The sequence below is a fragment of the Anopheles marshallii genome, chromosome X (assembly GCF_943734725.1).
Source record: "Anopheles marshallii chromosome X, idAnoMarsDA_429_01, whole genome shotgun sequence".
NCBI lineage: Eukaryota > Metazoa > Arthropoda > Insecta > Diptera > Culicidae > Anopheles > Anopheles marshallii.
The window spans coordinates 10,735,696-10,756,177 of NC_071325.1; the positions used below are offsets into that span (position 1 = coordinate 10,735,696).

General features: G+C 50.9%; 3 protein-coding genes across 3 annotated transcripts; 2 read left to right on the forward strand and 1 right to left on the reverse strand.

Moving 5' to 3' along the window:
* Window positions 1–4,593: 4,593 nt before the first annotated feature.
* Window positions 4,594–13,276, forward strand: LOC128718127 (uncharacterized). Its single transcript, XM_053811803.1, has 6 exons — window positions 4,594–5,285; window positions 6,484–8,657; window positions 8,734–8,942; window positions 9,021–9,370; window positions 9,431–9,594; window positions 9,702–13,276. Exons 1-6 carry the CDS (start codon window positions 4,594–4,596, stop codon window positions 13,274–13,276), a joined length of 7,164 nt encoding a protein of 2,387 aa, XP_053667778.1.
* A 3,648-nt stretch (window positions 13,277–16,924) lies between these two features.
* Window positions 16,925–17,901, forward strand: LOC128708084 (mitochondrial ornithine transporter 1). Its single transcript, XM_053803045.1, has 2 exons — window positions 16,925–16,991; window positions 17,060–17,901. Exons 1-2 carry the CDS (start codon window positions 16,925–16,927, stop codon window positions 17,899–17,901), a joined length of 909 nt encoding a protein of 302 aa, XP_053659020.1.
* Window positions 17,902–17,981: 80 nt separating this feature from the next.
* On the reverse strand, window positions 17,982–20,029 carry LOC128719539 (uncharacterized). The gene is made up of 2 exons (XM_053813169.1): window positions 18,182–20,029; window positions 17,982–18,104 (listed from the first exon to the last, which is right to left on the reverse strand). Exons 1-2 carry the CDS (start codon window positions 20,027–20,029, stop codon window positions 17,982–17,984), a joined length of 1,971 nt encoding a protein of 656 aa, XP_053669144.1.
* Between the last annotated feature and the right edge of the window lie 453 nt (window positions 20,030–20,482).

Genomic DNA, 20,482 nt, shown 5'->3' on the forward strand with positions numbered 1-20,482 from the left:
CCAAAGATACCATTTATTGTAATTACCTTTAATGAAAGGGCAGAGAGAGAGAGAGAGCGAAGGAGAGGATAAAAGAACGAGGAAGAGAAAGGGAGAATGAGGAATAACAAAACAAGTAGTGAAAGAAAACAGAATCTCAGAAACTGATATATATTTTTTGAAATCATTTAATAAGCAAAATCAAGCTAAAAAAGGGCAAAAGTAAACCAAAAAAAGAAGAAGAAGAGGCTACACGTACAGAGATAAACGGAGAAAGATGTATAGAGAACGCAATGAAGCTATAAGCCATACACATAAACATATAAGGTAACAAACATAAGCTTTTGCGCTGAGTGGAGGAACTGAAACAAATTCTAGACATTTGCGATCGTTTTGGATTGATCGGAACAGCACACATTTATCGTTTAACACCATTTTGTTGTGTTCTGGTTTGTCACCAACAAACTATAAAAAAGGAACAGATGAGGAGTAGTTACAGTGACCTAGGAAGAAACGATGAAATACGATCTAAGAGTCTATCGAAGGAAATGGTTTTAGGCTATAATTTGTGAGAAACACAAACACCTGACAAAGCAAACACTAAAACACACACACTCACACGCAACATTTTAGGATATCAACCACATTACACATTTTCCCCCATGCTCGGTGTTGCTTCATCTTACGCTTGCGAAGGTACTACGGCGTGTGCAAGCTGCTGCGGCTATAATTAATATATCTGCTGTCCATAACAGAAAAAAAACGTGTAAAGTTTACGAAACAGGTGTGTTGGTGCGATTAGATGTTCAAGCCAATCTGAATAGGTATTGAGCACATTAGATAAAAAAGAACGGAGAATAGGGGTATGTAGATGCAAACTATGCGAAAGAAAAGAAGAAAGTGGCAAACATAAGGAAGGAGGAACCACAGTAATAAGGAGAAGAGAAGAGAAAATAAGCAAAAGACCGTCCTAAATGAGAGAACAAAACAAAAATAAGCGAGATTACTTACAATGCTCAGAACACAAACCAAAAGTCCGGGTAGCGGAGGAACATTGATTGATGGCAGATTTGCAGTGGCTCTAGTGGCTTCTATTTCAATTCCTGTGCCATCTGTATTGAGTGACGTTAATGCACCCCCAGGCACCGGCAATACTGCGTTTTTGTCCGGCTTTGTTCGAACGAGCTTGTGTTTTTTCGCGTACAATGAATCTCCAAACCATTGGCACGTATCGCTGGAAGTGAAATCCGGATAGGGTGTTAATACTGACCGCTTTCGTGTGCCATCAACAGTATTTGCTTTTGAACTAGACTGACCCCGACATTGTTTTTTTTTATTCTCGGAGAGACATTTAGGTATAGTTTTTTCTTACATATACACTGACAAAATTCATGCATTACGCATTGTGTTTGGGTTTAAAATGTAACAGAGACCCCTCTATTTGAGAGCGGCTAGTACGGCACGTGCAACCCTGCCAGGTGTCGTAAATGTTCCACGATCATTCATTCAATGGTAGCAATCAGTACAGACGTCGCCTAACAAAAGTTGCTTCGAAAAGGGAGAAGAAACGCAAGCGATCGAAGGGAATCGGTTCGGCTATTTATGTGAACCATGGTTTAATCGAGAACGAATATTGGAAGGTTTTGGATATTTACTGCTGCAATTTGTAAAGAAGAGGAAAACACTAACAACAACACAGTGACAATTGTGATGTCTAAACAAACAAATATAAGTAAATATTAGATAAATGTAAAGAACAAAACAAAAACACTCACACACTTACAAAAGAAGCGGTCGAAACACATACATACACATATGCGCGCAAAAAGAGAGAAAAACGGAACAGGAAGGAAACGATAAAACAAAGCAAAAAATCGCCAGCAAAGAAAAAAAAAACTACAGCAACAACATGTCAGGAATGAAATATGCAGCAAATGTAAGACAAACAGTAAACAGCTAATCAAATCAATTAAACAATGTAATAACTTAATTGTCATCTTGTGTAACGTATAAATACGGCGTTTGATAGCTACTAACAAAACAAAACAAAACAAAAAAAACAACCGATGCGTATTTATCATTAAATAAAAAATACTGTATATTAGCATGGGCTGGAATAAATATACATATATAAATAAATCGCAGTACCACCGGTGGGAATGTTTATTTTTTCCTTTTGCCTTGCTTCATGTGGTGTGGGTGTGTCGATCTACGTACACTATCCATTGTGATTGGAGATGTTCTAGTGTGTGGTTACTACGCTTAAGCCACTCACAGATGATGGCCACCTGCTGACGTTGCGCGATAAACACACTCTCTCTCTCTCTTCTACGTGGCTTGGTGAAGGACAGTCGGCTTCCTTTGCGTGAAATTTATTTTATAATTAATAAAAAACTGTAACCTTTTCATGCTAGAAATAATAGTTGCATTAGCAACACAACACATTGTTACTTTTATTTTGCTTCTTTTATTTACTTATTTGAACGTTCCTCCCCTCCCTCTTTTTAACGCATGTTTGTTATCACCTTCACTGTTAGTAAATGCGTTTATCACTTCTTCGAACCACCACTACTTGCGCACATGTCCCAAAACCAATACGGCAGCAGCGCCGCAACAGATATGGCTGAACAGAGTCCGGTAAAAGTGTCGAAGTAGAATATTTCAGTGACGGAAAAAAAAACATTGTTGGAATCGAAGTTGTGCAGCTGTGTGGGTAATTCTTTGCATCTCCCTTAAATCCCCCACTCCCCCACAACAATTATCCTTTCCCAAAAAGGAACTGCCCAACTACGGTTGTTTGTGTGGGTGCGGTGCTCAGTGGCTTGAAAATCTGTATGTTGAGCAAGTTCGGCCCTTTTTGAAGGACTTACAAGCATCCACAGCCGCACAGAGAGAGAGAGAGAATGAGATTTGATGGATGTGTATCTTAAGATCGTCGCACGTCTTTGCAAGGACAACAAACACACGGTTTTGTGGAATGTTCTCAACAAAAAAAAAAAAAGGGAAAGGAAAGAAAAACGCTCTCTGATTACCTTAGACATTTTCCATCCCATCGCTCTCGTTCGCGCTCCTTCTCTCGTAGACACATTTCCCAAAAATTCTCTGCCTGTCCTGGTATGGGTGTCGCTGGAAGAGCCAAACCCAAACCCCACCCTCCCGTTACCGATGAAAACTCCTACGTGCTCGCTGTCGGAAAACTCCTGAGCGTGTAACCCACCGCGCAGACTTCGGAAAATTCCTTTTCTCGAGCGCGAAACCACACTCCGGAAATGGTACGGCCAAAAACGCGAGAGTCCGCGTATCCTGGCTGGCAAGGAAGCACAGGATAAACCCGTGAGTGTGTGTGTGAGAGAAAGAGAGAAAGAGCGAGAGAAAGAACCGTTTATAGCGCGAGCGGGAGCGTACTGGGGCTGTTGGGTGAGCAAAAAAAGCAAATTAAAGATGAATGCATACAGATACCTCATCTTGCTCAGGCGCCGTTTTTCCAGCAAAACTTTAAGTATCGGAAGCGGAAAGGATCCTTCTTGGCATAAATAAAACAACAAATAACAACAAAAAATTCCCCCGAACCCAGAACGCTTCGGTCAGCAGGCGACAATATCAGATCGACGGGGCAGTGGCAGTAACGCTGCGCTGTTTTATGTTTTTGTGGTGAGTGTGCTAAGGTGTTAAAATCGCGTTTTGCATCCAGCGGTAGCCAGGCAAGCCACAAGCTCTCCGACGAACGCGACCCATAAGGACCGTACGTGCCGAAGAGGAAGCAGTGTGTTACCGTTTTCCTCAGCGCCTGGTCGCCTGGCCAGGGCCACGCATTTTCGGGCTGTCGGATGCATTGCATTACTGCTGCTGCGGTACCGCCCGTGTGAAAGTCTACGTGTCCTGCGGGAGGTTCGTTTTTCCTTTCTGTGCGAAAATCAGCCGCAGCCGCGTTGGGTGCCCGTTTTTGCGGGGGACAGGGCCCAGATGTGCCAGATAATGGCCACGGCGACCACCACCAACCCGGAATGCCCGAAAAGGAAGCGGCAGTAAAGCACAGCGGAAAGTTCCCCCTTAGTGGTTGGGAAACCGTGGGGGAAGCGGGAGGGGAAGGTAGAGTGTGGCGCTGAGTGGTGTTAGTTCGTTGGGGCCTGGATGTGAAAGTGTGTGTACGTCTGTGTGTGTGTGTGCTCAGGAAGTTCTTTCCTTGGCAGTGAAAGTGGATATCAAGAGTTGGCTCGCCATTAAAACCCCCCCAAAAAAAAAGGGAAAACCCACCCCAAAACGAGGGTGGAGAAGGAAAAAAAAACAGCGAACGGAAATTCATTAAAGCAGCAGTTTAAGAAAAAAAAAACAAAAAAAAAAAGGAAATGAACTGTTTGGGGTTGATGTTTTAGTTCGCAGCACGGCTGTGGATGATGATGCAGCACCGCGAAACTGCTAGAAACGGTTGCGAAAGTGTGAACATTACATAAGGAATTTAGCATACCAACTCTGACAGCCGTTTCACAGCGCCATCGCAACGCTTTAACCGAACGTTTTTTTCTCTTTCATCCCGAACCGCACAAACAACAAAACAAAACCTAACCTAACATTTGAACGCAACAAACAAAAAATCAAAGAAATCCTTGGTGTAAAATGCCCAAAATTCTGGACAGTGACATCGACTCACCAATTGCGAATCTGATCAAGCGCAGCGGCACGGCGACCACCACGACCAACAACAGCAGCAGCAGCTCGAGCAAGCAGAGCGCCCACTATTCGAACGACACCACCAGCGAAAAGTCGGACGGGCCGTTCGAAGGGCTCGTTGGCCGCCATCACATCGTTAGCGGCGGTGGCGGCAACTCGAACTCGTCCTCGTCCTTCTTTTCGTCCGCGTACGACGCGAAGGATGGTTCGAACGAGGGCGGCAGCAGCTTCGGCAGTGGCGGCGCGGCAATGGCCGTAGCGAGCGGGTTGGGGGTGGTGGGACCGGCGCTGACGCAACCGCAACCGCCACCGCCCCCACCGCAGCAGGGCCAGAGTGCGTTCTTTCAATCAACCGTCGGCCACCACCAGCAGCAGCAGCACCACCGGGGACACCGGTCGGATGGGGCGGACGGTGGCAAGGGTACCGGCAACGCCCCTGCCACCGCCCCGGAGGCACGAGTCAAGAAGTATCGCCATCAGCAGTTCAGCAAGAACATCTACATCGGCACGAAGAACGCGGAGAAGTGGGACACACTGCGGAACGTGCTGCTGTTCAAGAACGATGTGGAGTTCGTTTCGTTCCTGCTGAAGCTGGCTGAGAGCAACTGCTGGAAGAAGGACCCCCCACTGCTCAATGGGTAGGTGCAGAGGTCGGGCGAAGATTGCGAGTTGTTTGTTTTCCTCGCTATTAAAAGCAAAAGAACGATGTTCTGGTTTGTGACTGTTCAGATATATGTGTGGGTGAATCTGATTCCGATTCTGAACTGAACGAGTGTATCAGAATCTCTATTTCTGAATGATTCGGCTCAGCATTGAGGTTTCATGAATCTTTTGAGGGTCGATTTCTCGATTTGAGTGACCACTCACTAACGTTTCATATTAATAACTCTACCTAAAAGGATTGTGACTCCTCACTAAAGATTCACATGAATTACTCTTCTTAAAAGATTTGAGTGACTCCTCGCTAAAGATTCACATGAATGACTCTTCTTAAATGATGTGAGTGACTCCTCGCTAAAGATTCACATGAATGACCCTTCTGCAAAGATTTGAGTGACTCCTCACGAAAGATTCATATGAATAACTCTTCTCCAAAGATTTGAGTGACTCCTCACTAAAGATTCATATGAATAACTCTTCTTAAAAGACTTGAGTGACTCTTCGCTAAAGATTCATATGGTTAACTCTTCTTAAAAGATTTGAGTGACTCGCCAAAGATTCATATGAATAATTCTTCTTCATATGAGTGACTCCTCGCTAAAGATTCACATGAATAACTCTTCTTAAAAGATTTGAGTAACACCTCGAGAAAGATTCATATGAATAACTCTTCTTAAAAGATTTGAGTGACTCTTCACTAAAGATTCACATGAATGACTTTTCTTAAAAGATTTGAGTGACTCCTCACGAAAGATTCATATGATTAACTCTCCTTAAAAAATTCAACTGATTCTTCGTTAAAGATTCATATGAATGACTCTTCTTCATATGAGTGACTCCTCACTAAAGATTCATATAAATAACTCTTCTTAAAAGATTTGAGTGACTCCTCACGAAAGATTCACATGAATGACTCTTCTTCATATGAGTGACTCCTCACGAAAGATTCATTAAGCACATCACTGGTAGTGAAAGAAATATTGATAGATACCTCAACAAATCCTGATATGTAATTGTTGTAATGACGTCATAGTCAAAGGTATGAGTACGAATAGAAAATTGAGTAGTTAGGGTGATACATTTTCAAGAGCTTTTACAATAGCGTTTATAATATAGAGTATTATAGAATGTGTTGATGCTGAGTGTTGCTAACTGTACTCCCCTTTGTTTGCACAGATTCCACGGCGAAACGTTACCGGCGAAGGCGCAGGGAGCTGCCAGCAAGGGCGTCCGGACGAAATCAGGTGCCCGCGGCAAGCAACCACTTCCCGAGCCGCTGCGCGAGGAGCAGCAACAGCTGGAACAGCAGCCGCAGCTGCACTCATCATCAATCAGCTTCGGCGGCACAAAAGCGCCCGGCAGCATGGGGAAGAAAACCAAGAAAGTACAATTTAACAAGAATGTAAATATAATCCATAAGCTCGATAATCGCCGAAGCGGTAAGATGGTATCCTTCAGCGAAAAAGCATTGTCGGACGAGCCTTCGGATCTGCCGCACCACGACGAAGATTCTACGGCCGTACCTGAGGAGGATGACGGTGGCGGTGGTGGTGGTGGTGGCGAGGAAGACGACGACGAGGAGGAGGAGGAAGACATGGAGGAGGAGGATGAGGATGAGGAGGAGGAGGAAGAGGAGGAGGAAGAGGAGGAGGGAGATGATAAGGAGGCGATGGCCGGCAAGGGGGACGAGGAGGCGCCCGACGGCGATCCGGTGCGCAAGGGCGACGGCTTTCTCGGCGACGCAAAAGAGCAGGAGTCGAACGTTGCCAGTCACGATGCGTACCTGCTGGACGATCTGGTGAAGAAGACGATGCGCAAAACGCACCCGCCGCCGGCGAATCAACCCCAGCAGAGCAACGAGGTGCAGCAGGACTCGATCAGCAGCACGATGGGATCGGTTTCAGAGGATTCGCTCAACACGGAGACGGAGGTGCTGGACTATCGCATCGCCGAGAAGATCAAGACCGAGCTGGAGGAGAAGCAGAAGCTGGAGCGCAAGTCGCACACCGCGGAGGAGCTTCCGACGACGTCGAACTTTTTCGACCAGTGCGAGTTCGAGTCGGCGCCGGTCGACGAGAAGCCGACCGTGCCGGCGCACGTGAAGAAGGGACCGGTTTTGGACCGGTCGCGAACGGGCCCGGCACTGGAAGGGGCGGCGTACGGTGGTGGACCGCGGAAGCGGGGCCGCCGGGCCAATGCGGCAGACTCGGGCAACGTGGATCTGCACATCGAGTACGAGGAGCAGGAGTACCGGCCGCTACCGGGTACGCGAGGCACCGACGCCGGACCGCACGAGAAGGCCAGCTTCGCCAGCCAAGCGAAGCAGCTGCAGCTCCAGCATGCCCCAGCCGGGCAGCGGAAGGCGAAGGGTGCGGGCACCACCAAGAACAAGGTGTGCACCGGGTGTAGCATCAAGCACGGCGCTGACCTCTGCCCGCTCAACACACCGCTGCGGGCGATCAGCAACAAAATCGAGCTTAACCAGTGGCTGGAGCAGAACGAGGACTTGATAAAGAAGCACAAGCTGTTCCTCAAGCCGCCCGGCAGCGGGGAGGACCTGGACGACGATATGGACGACCAGTACGAGGACGAGGACGAGGACGAGGACGACGATGTGGACGACGAAGATGACGACGGTGGGGAGGGCAGTCGGGCGAACGGGAAGCTGGAGCTGAATCCCTCCTTCTCCGAGGTGTCCGTGCCGCCGGAGTTCGAGCTGCGGCTGTGTCCACAGTCGGGCGCGAGCAACGCCATCAGCAGCACAACGCAGCACGAAGCGGTGCAGCAGCAGGAGCAACACAACACCGCCAAGCAGCACCAGCTGCAGGATCTGCAACCGCCCGCCCCAGAGCACCAGGACCAGGACTCGATGATGGAGTCGAAGGGTTCCTTACCGCCGCCCCCGCCACCATCCTCCTCCTCGTCGTCCAGCTTTGCCGGCACGATGGGGGCGGACAGGGGCGAGTCGGCGCCGAAAAGCCGCACCGCCGGCGGTCATGGGTTGAGCATCTACACGACCACGTTCGTTGCGAAGTATACGAAGATCGGCCCACTGACGGGGCAGATAGTGCGCGAGACGGAAATCCAGGACGACTGCACGATGCGCCACATGTTCGAGACGTTCGACGGTGCGAAGTCGACGTACACGAGCACGGAGAACAAGCACTTCTCCAACTGGTTGCGCTACATCCGGCCGGCGCGGAACAGGGAGCAGAAGAACTGCGTGCTGCAGGTGCATGACGGCGGCATCCACTTCGTGACGAGCCGGGACCTGGAACCGGGCACGGAGCTGCTGTACTGGAGCAACGACAGCAACTCCGCCTGGGGCAAGAAGAAGATGGAAAAGACGAGTAAGTAATGGGGCGCGGGGTGATCTGTGGGACCGCCTGCCCGGACGACCTGCTTCTGTTTTCCAACCTTTTCCAGACTGTGGCGGCTGCAACCTCAAGTTCGACCATCCGTTCTACTACCGGACGCACTGCTCGGTGTTTCACGATCCCGGGTTTAGCCTCACGATCCGCAAGTACCACTGCAAGGTGTGCGGTGCGGCCGTGCTCGGCAAGGAGAACATCATGAAGCACGCCGAAAAGCTGCACGACGGCAAGGGTGCATATCAGTGTCAATTCTGTCAAAAGGTAATTAGGTAGCCGCATCTCGCCGGCCGCCCGCCCGACTAATGCCCGACCCCGGGCTGTGCGTTCTTCCATTCGCAGTTCTTCCTGCGGCTCAACTACCTGGAGATGCACCGGACGTACGGCTGCAGTGCCAACCCGCAGCGCACGCGGCCGCTGTGCGACTTCTGCGGCCGGAAGTTCTGCCAGCCGCAGAAGCTGAAGGTTCACATCAAGCGGATGCACAGCGATATGGCGGACGTGCTGCGGGACTTCCAGTGCAAGCTCTGCTCGAAGCTGCTCGGGTCGCGGGCCGCCTTGCAGCGACACTCGAAGGAGGTGCACAGCCGCAACTCGGCCGTGGTGAGCTGCCCGCGCTGCCAGAAGCTGTTCCAGAACCGCTCGAACCTGAAGATCCACATGCTCACGCACTCCGGCGTGCGGCCTTTCAAGTACGCGGCGGTGCCGTTCGGTGCATGGACGTTGGCGCTAATCGTTGTGTTCCGTTTCAGGTGCGCGGAGAACGAGTGTACGGCTGCCTTTACCACCAAACAGTGTCTGCAGTTTCACTACAAGAAGGTGCACGGGTACACGCAGGAGCAGATGCCGAAGATCGAGCGCAGCGTGGCGTACACGTTCGACGCCTACTCCGGCGGCTTGAATGACGGTATCATCGGTAATTGTGTTGAGCTTCCAGCCCTTACCTTCCGTGACGTTCTCTGGCGCGACCCGCTCTTGCTAATGTATGTACAATCAACCCTTGCTCTAACGATCAATTCACAGATGAGGTGCAGCGTCGTCAGCGACACAAGTCGTCCGCTTCGGAGGAGGGCGGATACCCGACGGAGAAGGTGGAAAGGAAGAAGCGCTCCCGGCATCTCAACCACTTCGACGAGACGTCCCTGCAGCAGCAGCAGCACCAGTCGCAGCTGCAGCAACCAGCGGAGCTCGCGCCGCGTCTCCCGCAGGACTCGGGCGACCCGACCAAGGTTGCGCCGCAGCAACACCTGCCCCAACAATCACCCCAACAGCTGGACTACCCCAACACACCGCCCGCGCCCCCGCGCCTCTCAACGCATCCATCAACCGCGCCGCAGCACCAGCTGGTCGACGTGCTGCAGAAGGACGCAGAGCTGCACCAGCAAAAGTTGCTGCGGCAACAGCAGCTGTCCGTGCAGCAGGCGGAGGAGCAGCAGGACACCGGGGACCAGGCGACCGGCGGCCAGCTGCAGCAGCACCAGCACGAGCTGCACACCGACCCGCAGCACCCGGCGCTGGACGAGCAGGTGATGGCGAAGGCGGACCAGGAGGAGCAGACGCTGCACCATCACCACCACCACCACCAGCAGCTGTCCCGCCTGCCGTCCCCGTTCTCGAACAACCTGCTGAAGACGAAAAACATTCTCGAATCGTTCAACGATCTCTGCCGCAACGAGAGCAACTTGTCGCTGCTCTCCACCAAGATCACCTCCATACTGAACAACAACCTGAAGGACATCGCGAAGGTGGCCGCCATCGGCACGGCGACCGGCAGCAACGGGGGCAACGCGGAGGACATACGGAAGAGCATGATCGAGCAGCAGGGTTTGGACGAGGGCCGCGGCGATCGGCTGGAGGACATGCAGCACCTCGTCCACCCGCTGCCGGACGACCAGTCGAAGGCGAACAGCCTGAACGTCAGCCAGCTGCACCGTCTGAACATATCAAGCCAGCTGGACGCCGGCACGGCGGCCGCCATGCAGTACAAGACCGGCAGCGATGACGACATGAAGGGCGTCAACGAGGTGGACGGCAGCTTCGTCGACATGGCGTCGCTGGCGAGCAACTTGAAGTACAAGGAGTACATCAACGGGGGCGGGAACGCCGGGCTGGTAATCAGCAAGGGCAGCAAGAAGTGGATCAGCGATGCGGACCAGCTCCCGGGCGGTGACGGGCAGCAGGGCGAACCGGGCGTGATGCTGAGCGCGGTAACGGGGCGCGACTTCCTCACCAAGCTGATCATGAACGGGAACGTGAACACGCCGCCACCGAACGTGGCGGACGACGAGGAGGAGGACGACGACAACTCGACCATCCTGGACGTGGTGGATTCGAACAACCAGAACCAGCAGAGCTCCCACGCGCAGATCCAGCAGTACACGTCGAACTTCACCGGCCTGAACCTGCCGGATCTGCCGTCGTTCCAGAGCCACGCGTTCCAGGGTCACTTCAACCACCAGACGCTGCTGGGGTCGTTCTACAACAACACCGGCGCCAGTGCGGGGCGCAACACGATCAACACGATACCGACGTCCGCCAGCATGCTGGTCGAGGCGGCACTCAACTCGGTCAGCAACATCATCACGGAGGCGGAGATCAGCACGAACAGCAACCAGAACCAGGGCCTAAACATCAACCACATCGATCCGGGCGGCGGGACGGACGCGGCCCCCGCCAACGTCCCGGCGAACGCGTTCAGCGCGAGCAGCATCGACGAGTCGGTCGACGACATGAAGCTGCTGAAGTCGCACCACTTCTCGATGCAGCTCAACTCGATATCGCAGTACACCGCGCAGTCCGCGAACGACGCGAGCCTGCTGGCGATGCGCGGTGCGGGCGGTGCGGCCGCCAGCCGGCCGAAGTCGCGCGAAAAGATCGCCATCTACGAGGAGAGCGAGATGCTCAACTACGAGGGCCAGCACCTGAGCCAGCAGCTGCAGGGCACGCCGCACAAGCTAACCTCCAGCGTGGACTCGGTGCGCAGCGCGCTGTCGCCGGAGCCAACCGGCGACTTCGGCTACGCGGCCACCCCGAGCACCTCCAGCCGGCAGCACATCGTCGGCGGTTCGCCGGTGCGGTCCAGCTCGCGGCAGATCTACGCCGAGCACGATCTGATATCGCCCGCGTCGACGCCGTCGTTGCCGCGGTACGACTTCGGGCCGACGGACAGCAACTACAGCGGGGCGCGGCGCCAGGACGCGAAAACGATCAGCTCGCTCACGCTGGAGAGCTTCGAGTCGAACCTCAAGGACGCGCACCACATGCAGCAGCTGTCCAGCGACGAGGACAACAGCATCGTCATCGCCGAGAACCTCTCGGTGAACGCGGTGCCGACGGACGAGAAGCTGAAGCTGTCGAGTGCGGCGGCGGCGGCGGGTGCGGCGAACAGTGGGTCGAGCGCGGGCAGCAGCGCGGCCGAGTTCATCCAGCACCAGAAGTACGGCGAGGCGGGACGCACGATCGGTGGGGCCAACCTGCCCGCGACCGCCGACATGCGCATCAAGTACGGCAATGACGAGCTGGTGGACTTCCAGCGCAACAGCATCGGCGACTCCTCCGACTTCCAGGGGTTGGATATGTCCTCGCGGTCGTCCGTATCCGCATATCACCATTCAAACTTCCAGCTGTCAACGCAGGCGAGCGGTAATCTGCACTTCAACCGCTACCACCATCACATTTATGACATTCTCAGCGAGCGCGAGCAGCAACAGCAACAACCCCAGCAACAGCAGCAGCAACAACAGCAGCAGCAGCAACAATCCCAGCAACATCATCATCAGCAGCAGCAGCAGCAGCAACAACAACAACAACAACAGGGGCAACAACACCATCAACATCAACATCAGCATCATCACCATCAACATCAGACGCAGCAGCAACAGCAGCAGCAACAACAACAGCAACAACAACAGCAACAACAGCAGCAACAACAACAATCGCAACAACACACGCAACAGCAGCAGCAGCAGGAATCGTTCCAGCTGGAGCAAACGCAGCTGCAGCATCTCGTGCAGGAGCACGTGCAGAGCCAAGACTCGGATGCGGACCAATCGGTGACGGTGGACCTCAGCCGAAGCTCCAGCTACCTGGTGCAGTCGCCACCGACACCCGCCATCTCGTACAGCAGCCACCACCATCCGGACATGATACGGATGGTGTCGCTCGATCTCAGCTCCAACACCGGCACGCACCATCCGGTGAACAACGGTTCGCACCACGCGGTCCGCCACGCGTCCTTCATCTCCTCCCAGATACAGCCCGCCGACCATCACCGTTTGCTCGCCGGCGACCAGCTGGCCGCTGGCAACCATCGGCTGCTGGTGAGCGACCCGGCCACCCACCTGATCTTCGAGCAGAACAACCGGCTGCTGTCGGATGCGACCGGTCAACCGGCGCCGCCGCCACCGCCACCGCCCCGCCATGTCGTGTCGCCGACGCGCGGGTTCGGTGCGTACCATCACCATCACCACCATCACCATCACCACCAGGTCAGCTCGACCAACTACCACCATTCGATGAAGCAAAACATTGCCTCGCCACCCATCAACCAGCACAGCTCCTCGGCTGCCGCCTACCACCCATTCCCCACCTACTACTAAGGTGCGGGTAGGTGCGCGTCAGCCTCTCATCTCTCTCTCTCTCTCTGCCAGTTGGGTGGAACAAAGATAGGGAGCGATGTACTATACGCTCGGCATGATCAACGACCCTAGTGTACAGTGCTGTCAGGGGCGACCGATGAGCCGCGTGTGGAAAAGTACGAATTTTGACTGAGAAACAAGATGGACGTGGTCTGGATGTCCACCATAAATAACCGATGTCTAACCCTGCTAGTACTGCTCGCCGTCAGCAGTAAGCTGCGAAGTAGTGTTAGTGCATTGCTCCCACTCCCACTCAGCACGAAAACCCTTTCCCGGCTGCTCGGTACTCTTCCAACCGGAACAAGACCAGCGTCGCAGATCCAGAGATTACCGCTGCTGATTAGCGCGTCTAAGCAGCCGCTGTTAAGCCGCACGGCCCTGTCACTGGGCCGTGACAGCTTGGCGGCCCCTTTTCCCTTTTTTGCTACGAAGCGAGCAAGTGCGGGGTGAGGATGGACGCAAGCATTACCGTCCGTGATGGGGGAAATATCTGCACTGGACGGGTTTAATGTTGCGGTACACGCCGAGCGGACAACGACAGGCCGAAGCGTAATGTGTGCGACAAAGGGGGCGTCGCAGCACAACACAAACGAATATAGTAATTTAACGGTCCCACCAAAAAACTGTTGCAGAACCTATTTTTGCAAAGTGCATCGTTCGACCACGTCACGATGCGGATTGCACTACGAATATTACAAGCACAAAAAGGAAAACAAAAAACACACACACACCCAAGAATCTGTCATATGGCTGTAGGTGAATGAATGAACGAAGGAGTCGCTGTCGGTAAAACCTTCGAGAGTGAGCAGGATCAGAGACGCTTCCTGGGGTCCCGGGAGTATAAATGTGCCAAAAACCAAAAAGAGACAACACATCATCATTTGAATATCTCTCCTCCACTGTATAGACTATCGTTTCCTGTAGGTCGTAGTACATCCATCGCTAATTTCACTGTATCTCAGGAAGGACCAAATGCACCATCCCGCATTAATGTTTTGCGTTGCGGAACGTCTTCGGTGCCGCGAGTAGGAGCACCAACACATTTATCGTGTTTACGTTCGCAACTCTTCGAGGATTGCTTGGGGCGCAGTCGGCGGGATATCATTTGCACAGTGGCTACGGGCAGCTAGCTGCCTGCTGAGTTTGTCTTCGTAAGAGCATATCCTACCGTTCAGTGTTATATCTTCCACGCATCGACCTATCGATCCTATTAATGTCAGCAATGTTAATGTGTTTAAGTGTCACCGAACGGCAACCAGGGAGCTCCACTCCCATCACGAACCTCCAATAAGCTATCCGTTCCCTTTCTTTGAGACGCCATTGTTTGGTTTGCCCTGTCCCTGTCTATTCAATAATTACAAATAGAATTTGTGTGTTAACAATCAAATGGAAACAAAGAAGAAAAAAAAATACATAATACACGTAATATCCTTTCACAGAGTTAAGGATCTAAGCAGCATGGTTCGTATCACACGCATGGTGAAATGGATCCTGAAGAAGTATATTACTGATTCTGGTTTAGTGTGAATAGGCATCCAAACGGCAACGCGATGTGGGCGTAACCTTATAAACAGAATTTATAAAAGGACGTGGTGGAGGGGGGAGGGGGGGAGGGGGGGGATGGGGGAAGGTAAAAACATAGCCATGCAGATGCTGAACACTGTCAACACGATAAAAAGTGCAAAGGAAAACCAAGTAATGAACAGAGTAGCGCTGTCCTTTAAAAAGGCCAAGTGTATTATAAATAGAACGTAATAAATATATAAAAGATAACGCGTTGTTTCATTTAGGAGCGTGGCGGGATGTGCATGACGCGATGAGAAGTGTTCGGTTTGTGTTGGATGGGTCAGGAGTTAGGATCTCCGATCTTTAAGGATGATAGATGCCTTGGTAACTCCTGGACCAAGACCGAAAATTCTAGGAATTCACAAGTAAGTAGCGGAACTTGGACTCTTCCCGATTGTATAATAATTTACAGCACACAACTCTGTGTGTTGCATGATCTTTCTAGCGTGTTTACCTCAGACATCCTAGTGCCACAGTGAAGTACTAGGCGCCTCCAGCAATACATCATCATGAGAAAATATTTTTTAAGGATACAGAATCGATTTTTGTGTGAATATTCTGAGTGAATTCTACATGATTGAAACAAGAATTCTTGTAAAATATTAGTATAATTAGTAGAATTTTTACCAGATATTATTGATTGCCCCAGTGAAGTACTAGGCGCCTCCAGCTATTTCTATATGATGCCATAATGAAAATGTTTGATGTTTTGGGTTGGTTTTCTTCTATTTATAAATATATATATATTGTAATATATCAAATTAATAAGTGAATATCTAATATGTGTATATATGAGTTAAATATCTCATCTACTCCATACTAATATGGAGTCTAACATACCTACTTACCTAACATTGCACTGCAGGAAGTGGGCATTCTAATGAGGTAGCCAGCATATCAGAACCTTCACAGTTCACGAGTTTAATATCCTTCATAATAAGTGAGATCTTTCTGAAAAATTCTCTTCAACACATCTCCCTCTCGAATGCCGTCAACGAGGTTATCGCAAGGCGTATGTGAGTACTACGCCTATACAAATTTTCGTTATATACTATTGACTTAGGCGCATTATGCGTTTTTAGCTATGGGCTCTTAACTCGCAATGATCAATGCCGTGTTAAAAATCTAAAGTAATAATAAATATTTTTTTAATAATAATTTTATAATTGAAGTTACAAATTTCAAATCGCATGCAATGTTGCGCGCAATATTGCAGTCGCACTGAAATTAATAATCAATTCAAAATATTACAACACAAATGACAGGAAAGTTCTGTAATGATACACATTATTAATATTTATTACAAGGAAGTCATATCCACTTTTCTTTATTCTCATTCCACTGATGTAAGCTTCGTATCGGTAGCGTTTGCATGGTTTGTTTACGTTTCTTTGCTGGAACTCATCCCGTGAGGTTCTCACGCAACGCAAGCGTCGAATGTCATTCATTATCGTCATCCGATTCGGCGTAATCGACTTACATACACGTGGTAAAGTACGGCCCACCGTGAATCAACGGCCCGCATCCGATATGACGCAACAAATCCGTAAGGTTGTGTATGGCACGGGTACCGTCGGACGGAGCGGTCCTATCGCTGCGTCGTGTGCGCGAGTTGCCCGCGACAACAAACGCCCAGGGCAAAAACAAATAGCTCCAGGCTGACAACACGGGACAGCGCGATAAGCACGGAGCTGACGTTTCGCCGTCTTGGAAGGCGTTATCAATCATCACATTGTGCCTGGTGCCGTTCAAAATATCGCTCTCGTGCTAGAGACGAACGGGTCCGAATGGTCAAACACATTTGGCCATTAGGGGTATTAGCGTTTAATTATCTCGATGCTAGCAACAGCGGGCTTCGAACGGTTGCGGTAAAGTGCTCCAGTGGTGAAGAGTTATCGAACGTGTAGCCGATTGGTGTAGGAGTTGCGTCGTATCAAACAATTCAACTGCGTCTAATCAACTCCTTGTCCACCGTACCTTTAAGTGCGTCTGTTTTGCGTACGCTTTTGGACGCGTTCCCGACCAACATACCTGCTCGTAACAATGCACAGCAAAGGAGAAACTAGTAGTTTGAAAACCGGCATGATTGATTTCGTGGCCGGATGTTTAGGTTAGTTAAGTGGTGTGCCCGGATGTTTCCGTACTAAACCACCGTTTGCCGTCTTTTACTCGCAACAGGAGGTGTCGCGCTCGTATACGTCAGCCAGCCGATGGATACGGTGAAGGTGAAGATGCAAACATTCCCCGGGTTGTACAAGGGGTTCGTCAACTGTACGGTGCAAACATTCAAGCGGGACGGTATCGTGCGAGGCCTGTACGCCGGCACGCTCCCGGCGGTGGTAGCAAATGTGGCAGAAAACTCAGTATTATTTGCTGCGTACGGTGCCTGCCAGCAGGTCGTCGGTAGCGCAATGCACAAACCGTCCGTGGCGGAATTGTCCACGCTGGAGAATGCCACCGCCGGCTTTCTGGCCGCGTTCTTCTCCTCCTTCACGCTCTGCCCGACCGAGCTGATCAAGTGCAAGCTGCAGGCGTTGCGCGAAACGGCCGGCAATGATGGGAAGCGTCGACCGACTATATCGTCGTACGCACTCGCGAGCCAGATTCTGCGCACGGAAGGGATCCCGGGCATGTTCCGTGGGTTAACGTCGACGTTTGCACGCGAAATGCCCGGTTACTTCTTTTTCTTTGGTGGGTATGAGGCGACGCGGGAGTTCTTTACCCGCCCGGGACAGACGAAGGACGATATTGGGGCGCTGCGAACGATGGTGGCTGGTGCGGTCGGTGGTGTGGCCCTGTGGACCGTTATCTTCCCTGCGGATGTCATCAAGAGCCGGATCCAGGTGTACAGTATGCGGGCAAGCATGACCCAGGTCGGGCTGGACATTTTCCGCAAGGAGGGTGTGCTGGCTTTCTACAACGGACTGCTGCCCACGATCGTGCGAACCATTCCTGCCACGGCGGTACTGTTCGTGGTGTACGAGTATACAAAGAAAACGTTAACGAAGCTGTTAGAGTAGGCGATAATGTATGTTTCTCACCTTCGCTTATGAATAGATTTGTACGTAAGAGTTTTGTTTTTGTGCACACACAGTGGGTTTTATTTCATTATCTCCGTCTTACGTTTTTTTACCGTCCCTGCGCTGAGAAACGGTGACAGTTTACCCTCGAGATACTTTCGCATATCGTCCCGCGAATAGACCGGCCACTCGTACCAAGGTATCTGTTTAGCGAAAGTGTGTAAAGAAGATAACATTAATCCATAAAGCACATGCAGACAGTGGAAGGTTTAATTCTCACCTCAATCGTTTCATAATTAAGTCTTTTTAATTGGTCCAGCTTCATCGCATACCCTCCAGTACGGCGCCGATCGTTGCGTACGTAACAGTTCCACGATCCAACAACGATTGCAACAAGCCGCAAACTATTATCACAACTACGCTCACCTAAGACGTTCTCCCGCTTCAAAATGTCGTGCGTATTGGGCACACACGCCTCGCCGTCTCGTTCACCTAGTGCTACAACTTTCCGGGTGCGTTCATCGAAGCAGAACAATATATCGGGTCGCTGATAATGGGGCAACAGATGCATTATCTGGCACGGCACCTTCCAGAGTGTAGTAAAGGTTGCTTGAATATCCAACAGCATACGATCAGATTTGGTCAGTTTGTACTTTGGATTTGGCAGGTAGTCTTGTGTAAGCTTACACACCAACCGGAACGCCGGTTCCGGAAAACGATTCCCACTGTAAACTCCCCCGTTGGCTAGATTAATAGCGATAAATGCATCCAGGGAAACAGCTTCCCGACCAGCACCTCCAATATTTTTGCTGTACGCTAACTGCAGGAACCTTCGATCGAATGCCCCAGAAATGCACACCGGATCGTAGATGTTGCGCAGCGAAAGGAAATGTAACAGCGATACGTAACATTTCGGGTACTGTACAATTTCCCTCACACGGTTCGGTACGTCCGCTAGAATGGCTCTCAGCAACTTCATTTCGCGGTTGTCCGTTAGAGAAATATTACCGTGCGCTAGCACGAACGCAATCCTCTCCGCATCCTTCAGCCGCAGATTGTCCATGTTGTCGACAAACTTGTCCACTATCAACTCCAGCGTACCCCGATGGCAGATGTGAATGTCGCTTCCAAGCAGGGCCACATGTAGACAAGCCAGCAGCGAAAGTCTCGGTATCTCCGGTACAAGCGCATCTAGCAGTTTCTGCATCGACGCAACGTTCGGTATGCGGGACGAGTATCGCAACAGCTTCAAAATTGCCGTCAGTGCAATGTCGTGCACCGTGGGCAGATCCGCTGTTAGTTTGTAGTAAATTTTCTCCAGCAACTCACTGTTCCGGATCGGAGTTTCGGTTTTAAAGAACCCCATGCACAACACCGCGATGTTATCGATCGTGAACGCGTCAAAGTTTTGCTGGAAGTTCGTCTCGATGTCCATCATGTTTTCCACCGGGACGCGCGTTAGATTTATGTAGAACACGGTCTTCAGCAACTGTTCGGGTGGAAGTTTCCGGAGTCTATTGCTTATCTTCCAGATTGCTTTGTAGACGAACTTGCCCTGCTTGACCAACCGGAGCGGATACCATTGGTCGGCGAAGTGCAGTAACTGCTCCGTGTTCCAGAGTGCGACACGCTCTAAACATTCACTGTCCAGCGTGGTCCAGAGAAGGAGATAGTTGGGTTCGTAAATGGTTTTGATCTCCTCCAGGCAGGCTAGCGTTTCCAGTGCTTGGGACAGCTGTGTGTCGGTAAAGGTTGGCACGAGCTTCACGAATGTTGTGATGAATTCGGTAAATCGCACATCTTCCAGCGGTGATGTCTCATCGCACGTGCGTCGAACCGAAGCAACGATGTGCTTCAAAAGCAGTAATACCTTTTCCGGCTCACCAGCACACCAGTCGCGGTGTATTTGCAGTATGTTGTCCATATCTTCGGGTATTTCGGGCACCACGGTCGGTATCTCCAAGCTCCGCTTGAGTACAACATTCCGTAAAACAGCACTTGCGTAATCATTTTCGGAGTCAATAAACTTCTTTACAGCGGCATTCCCAGTAAGATGCACTCGCTTGTAGCAAGTTTGCGTGATTGTTCGGCGAACTATTGAGGAAAGACATCGCGATGGTTTAAACATATTCACGGTCAGAATTCTTCTTAGGCCCCGGTACCGGGCAGGTTTGTTATTGTTTTGAACACCTTCTGTGAGTGAGTGAGTGCCCTGTGTGCGGCACACGTTAGCTGACGTTTGGATTTGACAGTTGCGTGAGTTACCTTCCAATCTGATTATACCAGATCTGTTTTATACCAATGCAGGTTGTGAACGTGTGTGAACGGTATCGATTTTGGCGGTTAAAAAGAGATCAACACCTTTGAAACGAACACGTGTCTTTTTACTAACGGACTTTTATTGTTTGCCACTAGATGGAGGATTAGAATAAAATAGTTGGTAGTTATGAAGTAGCATGTGTTGTGATAAACCACTACGGCTTCTATCGCTCAACGTAAAGTTGTGTTTTCAATTACTCTCTCGTTTATTTCTTAGAAAGTACTCTAATTTTGCATGAGCATTAAAGAATAGTAAATGTTT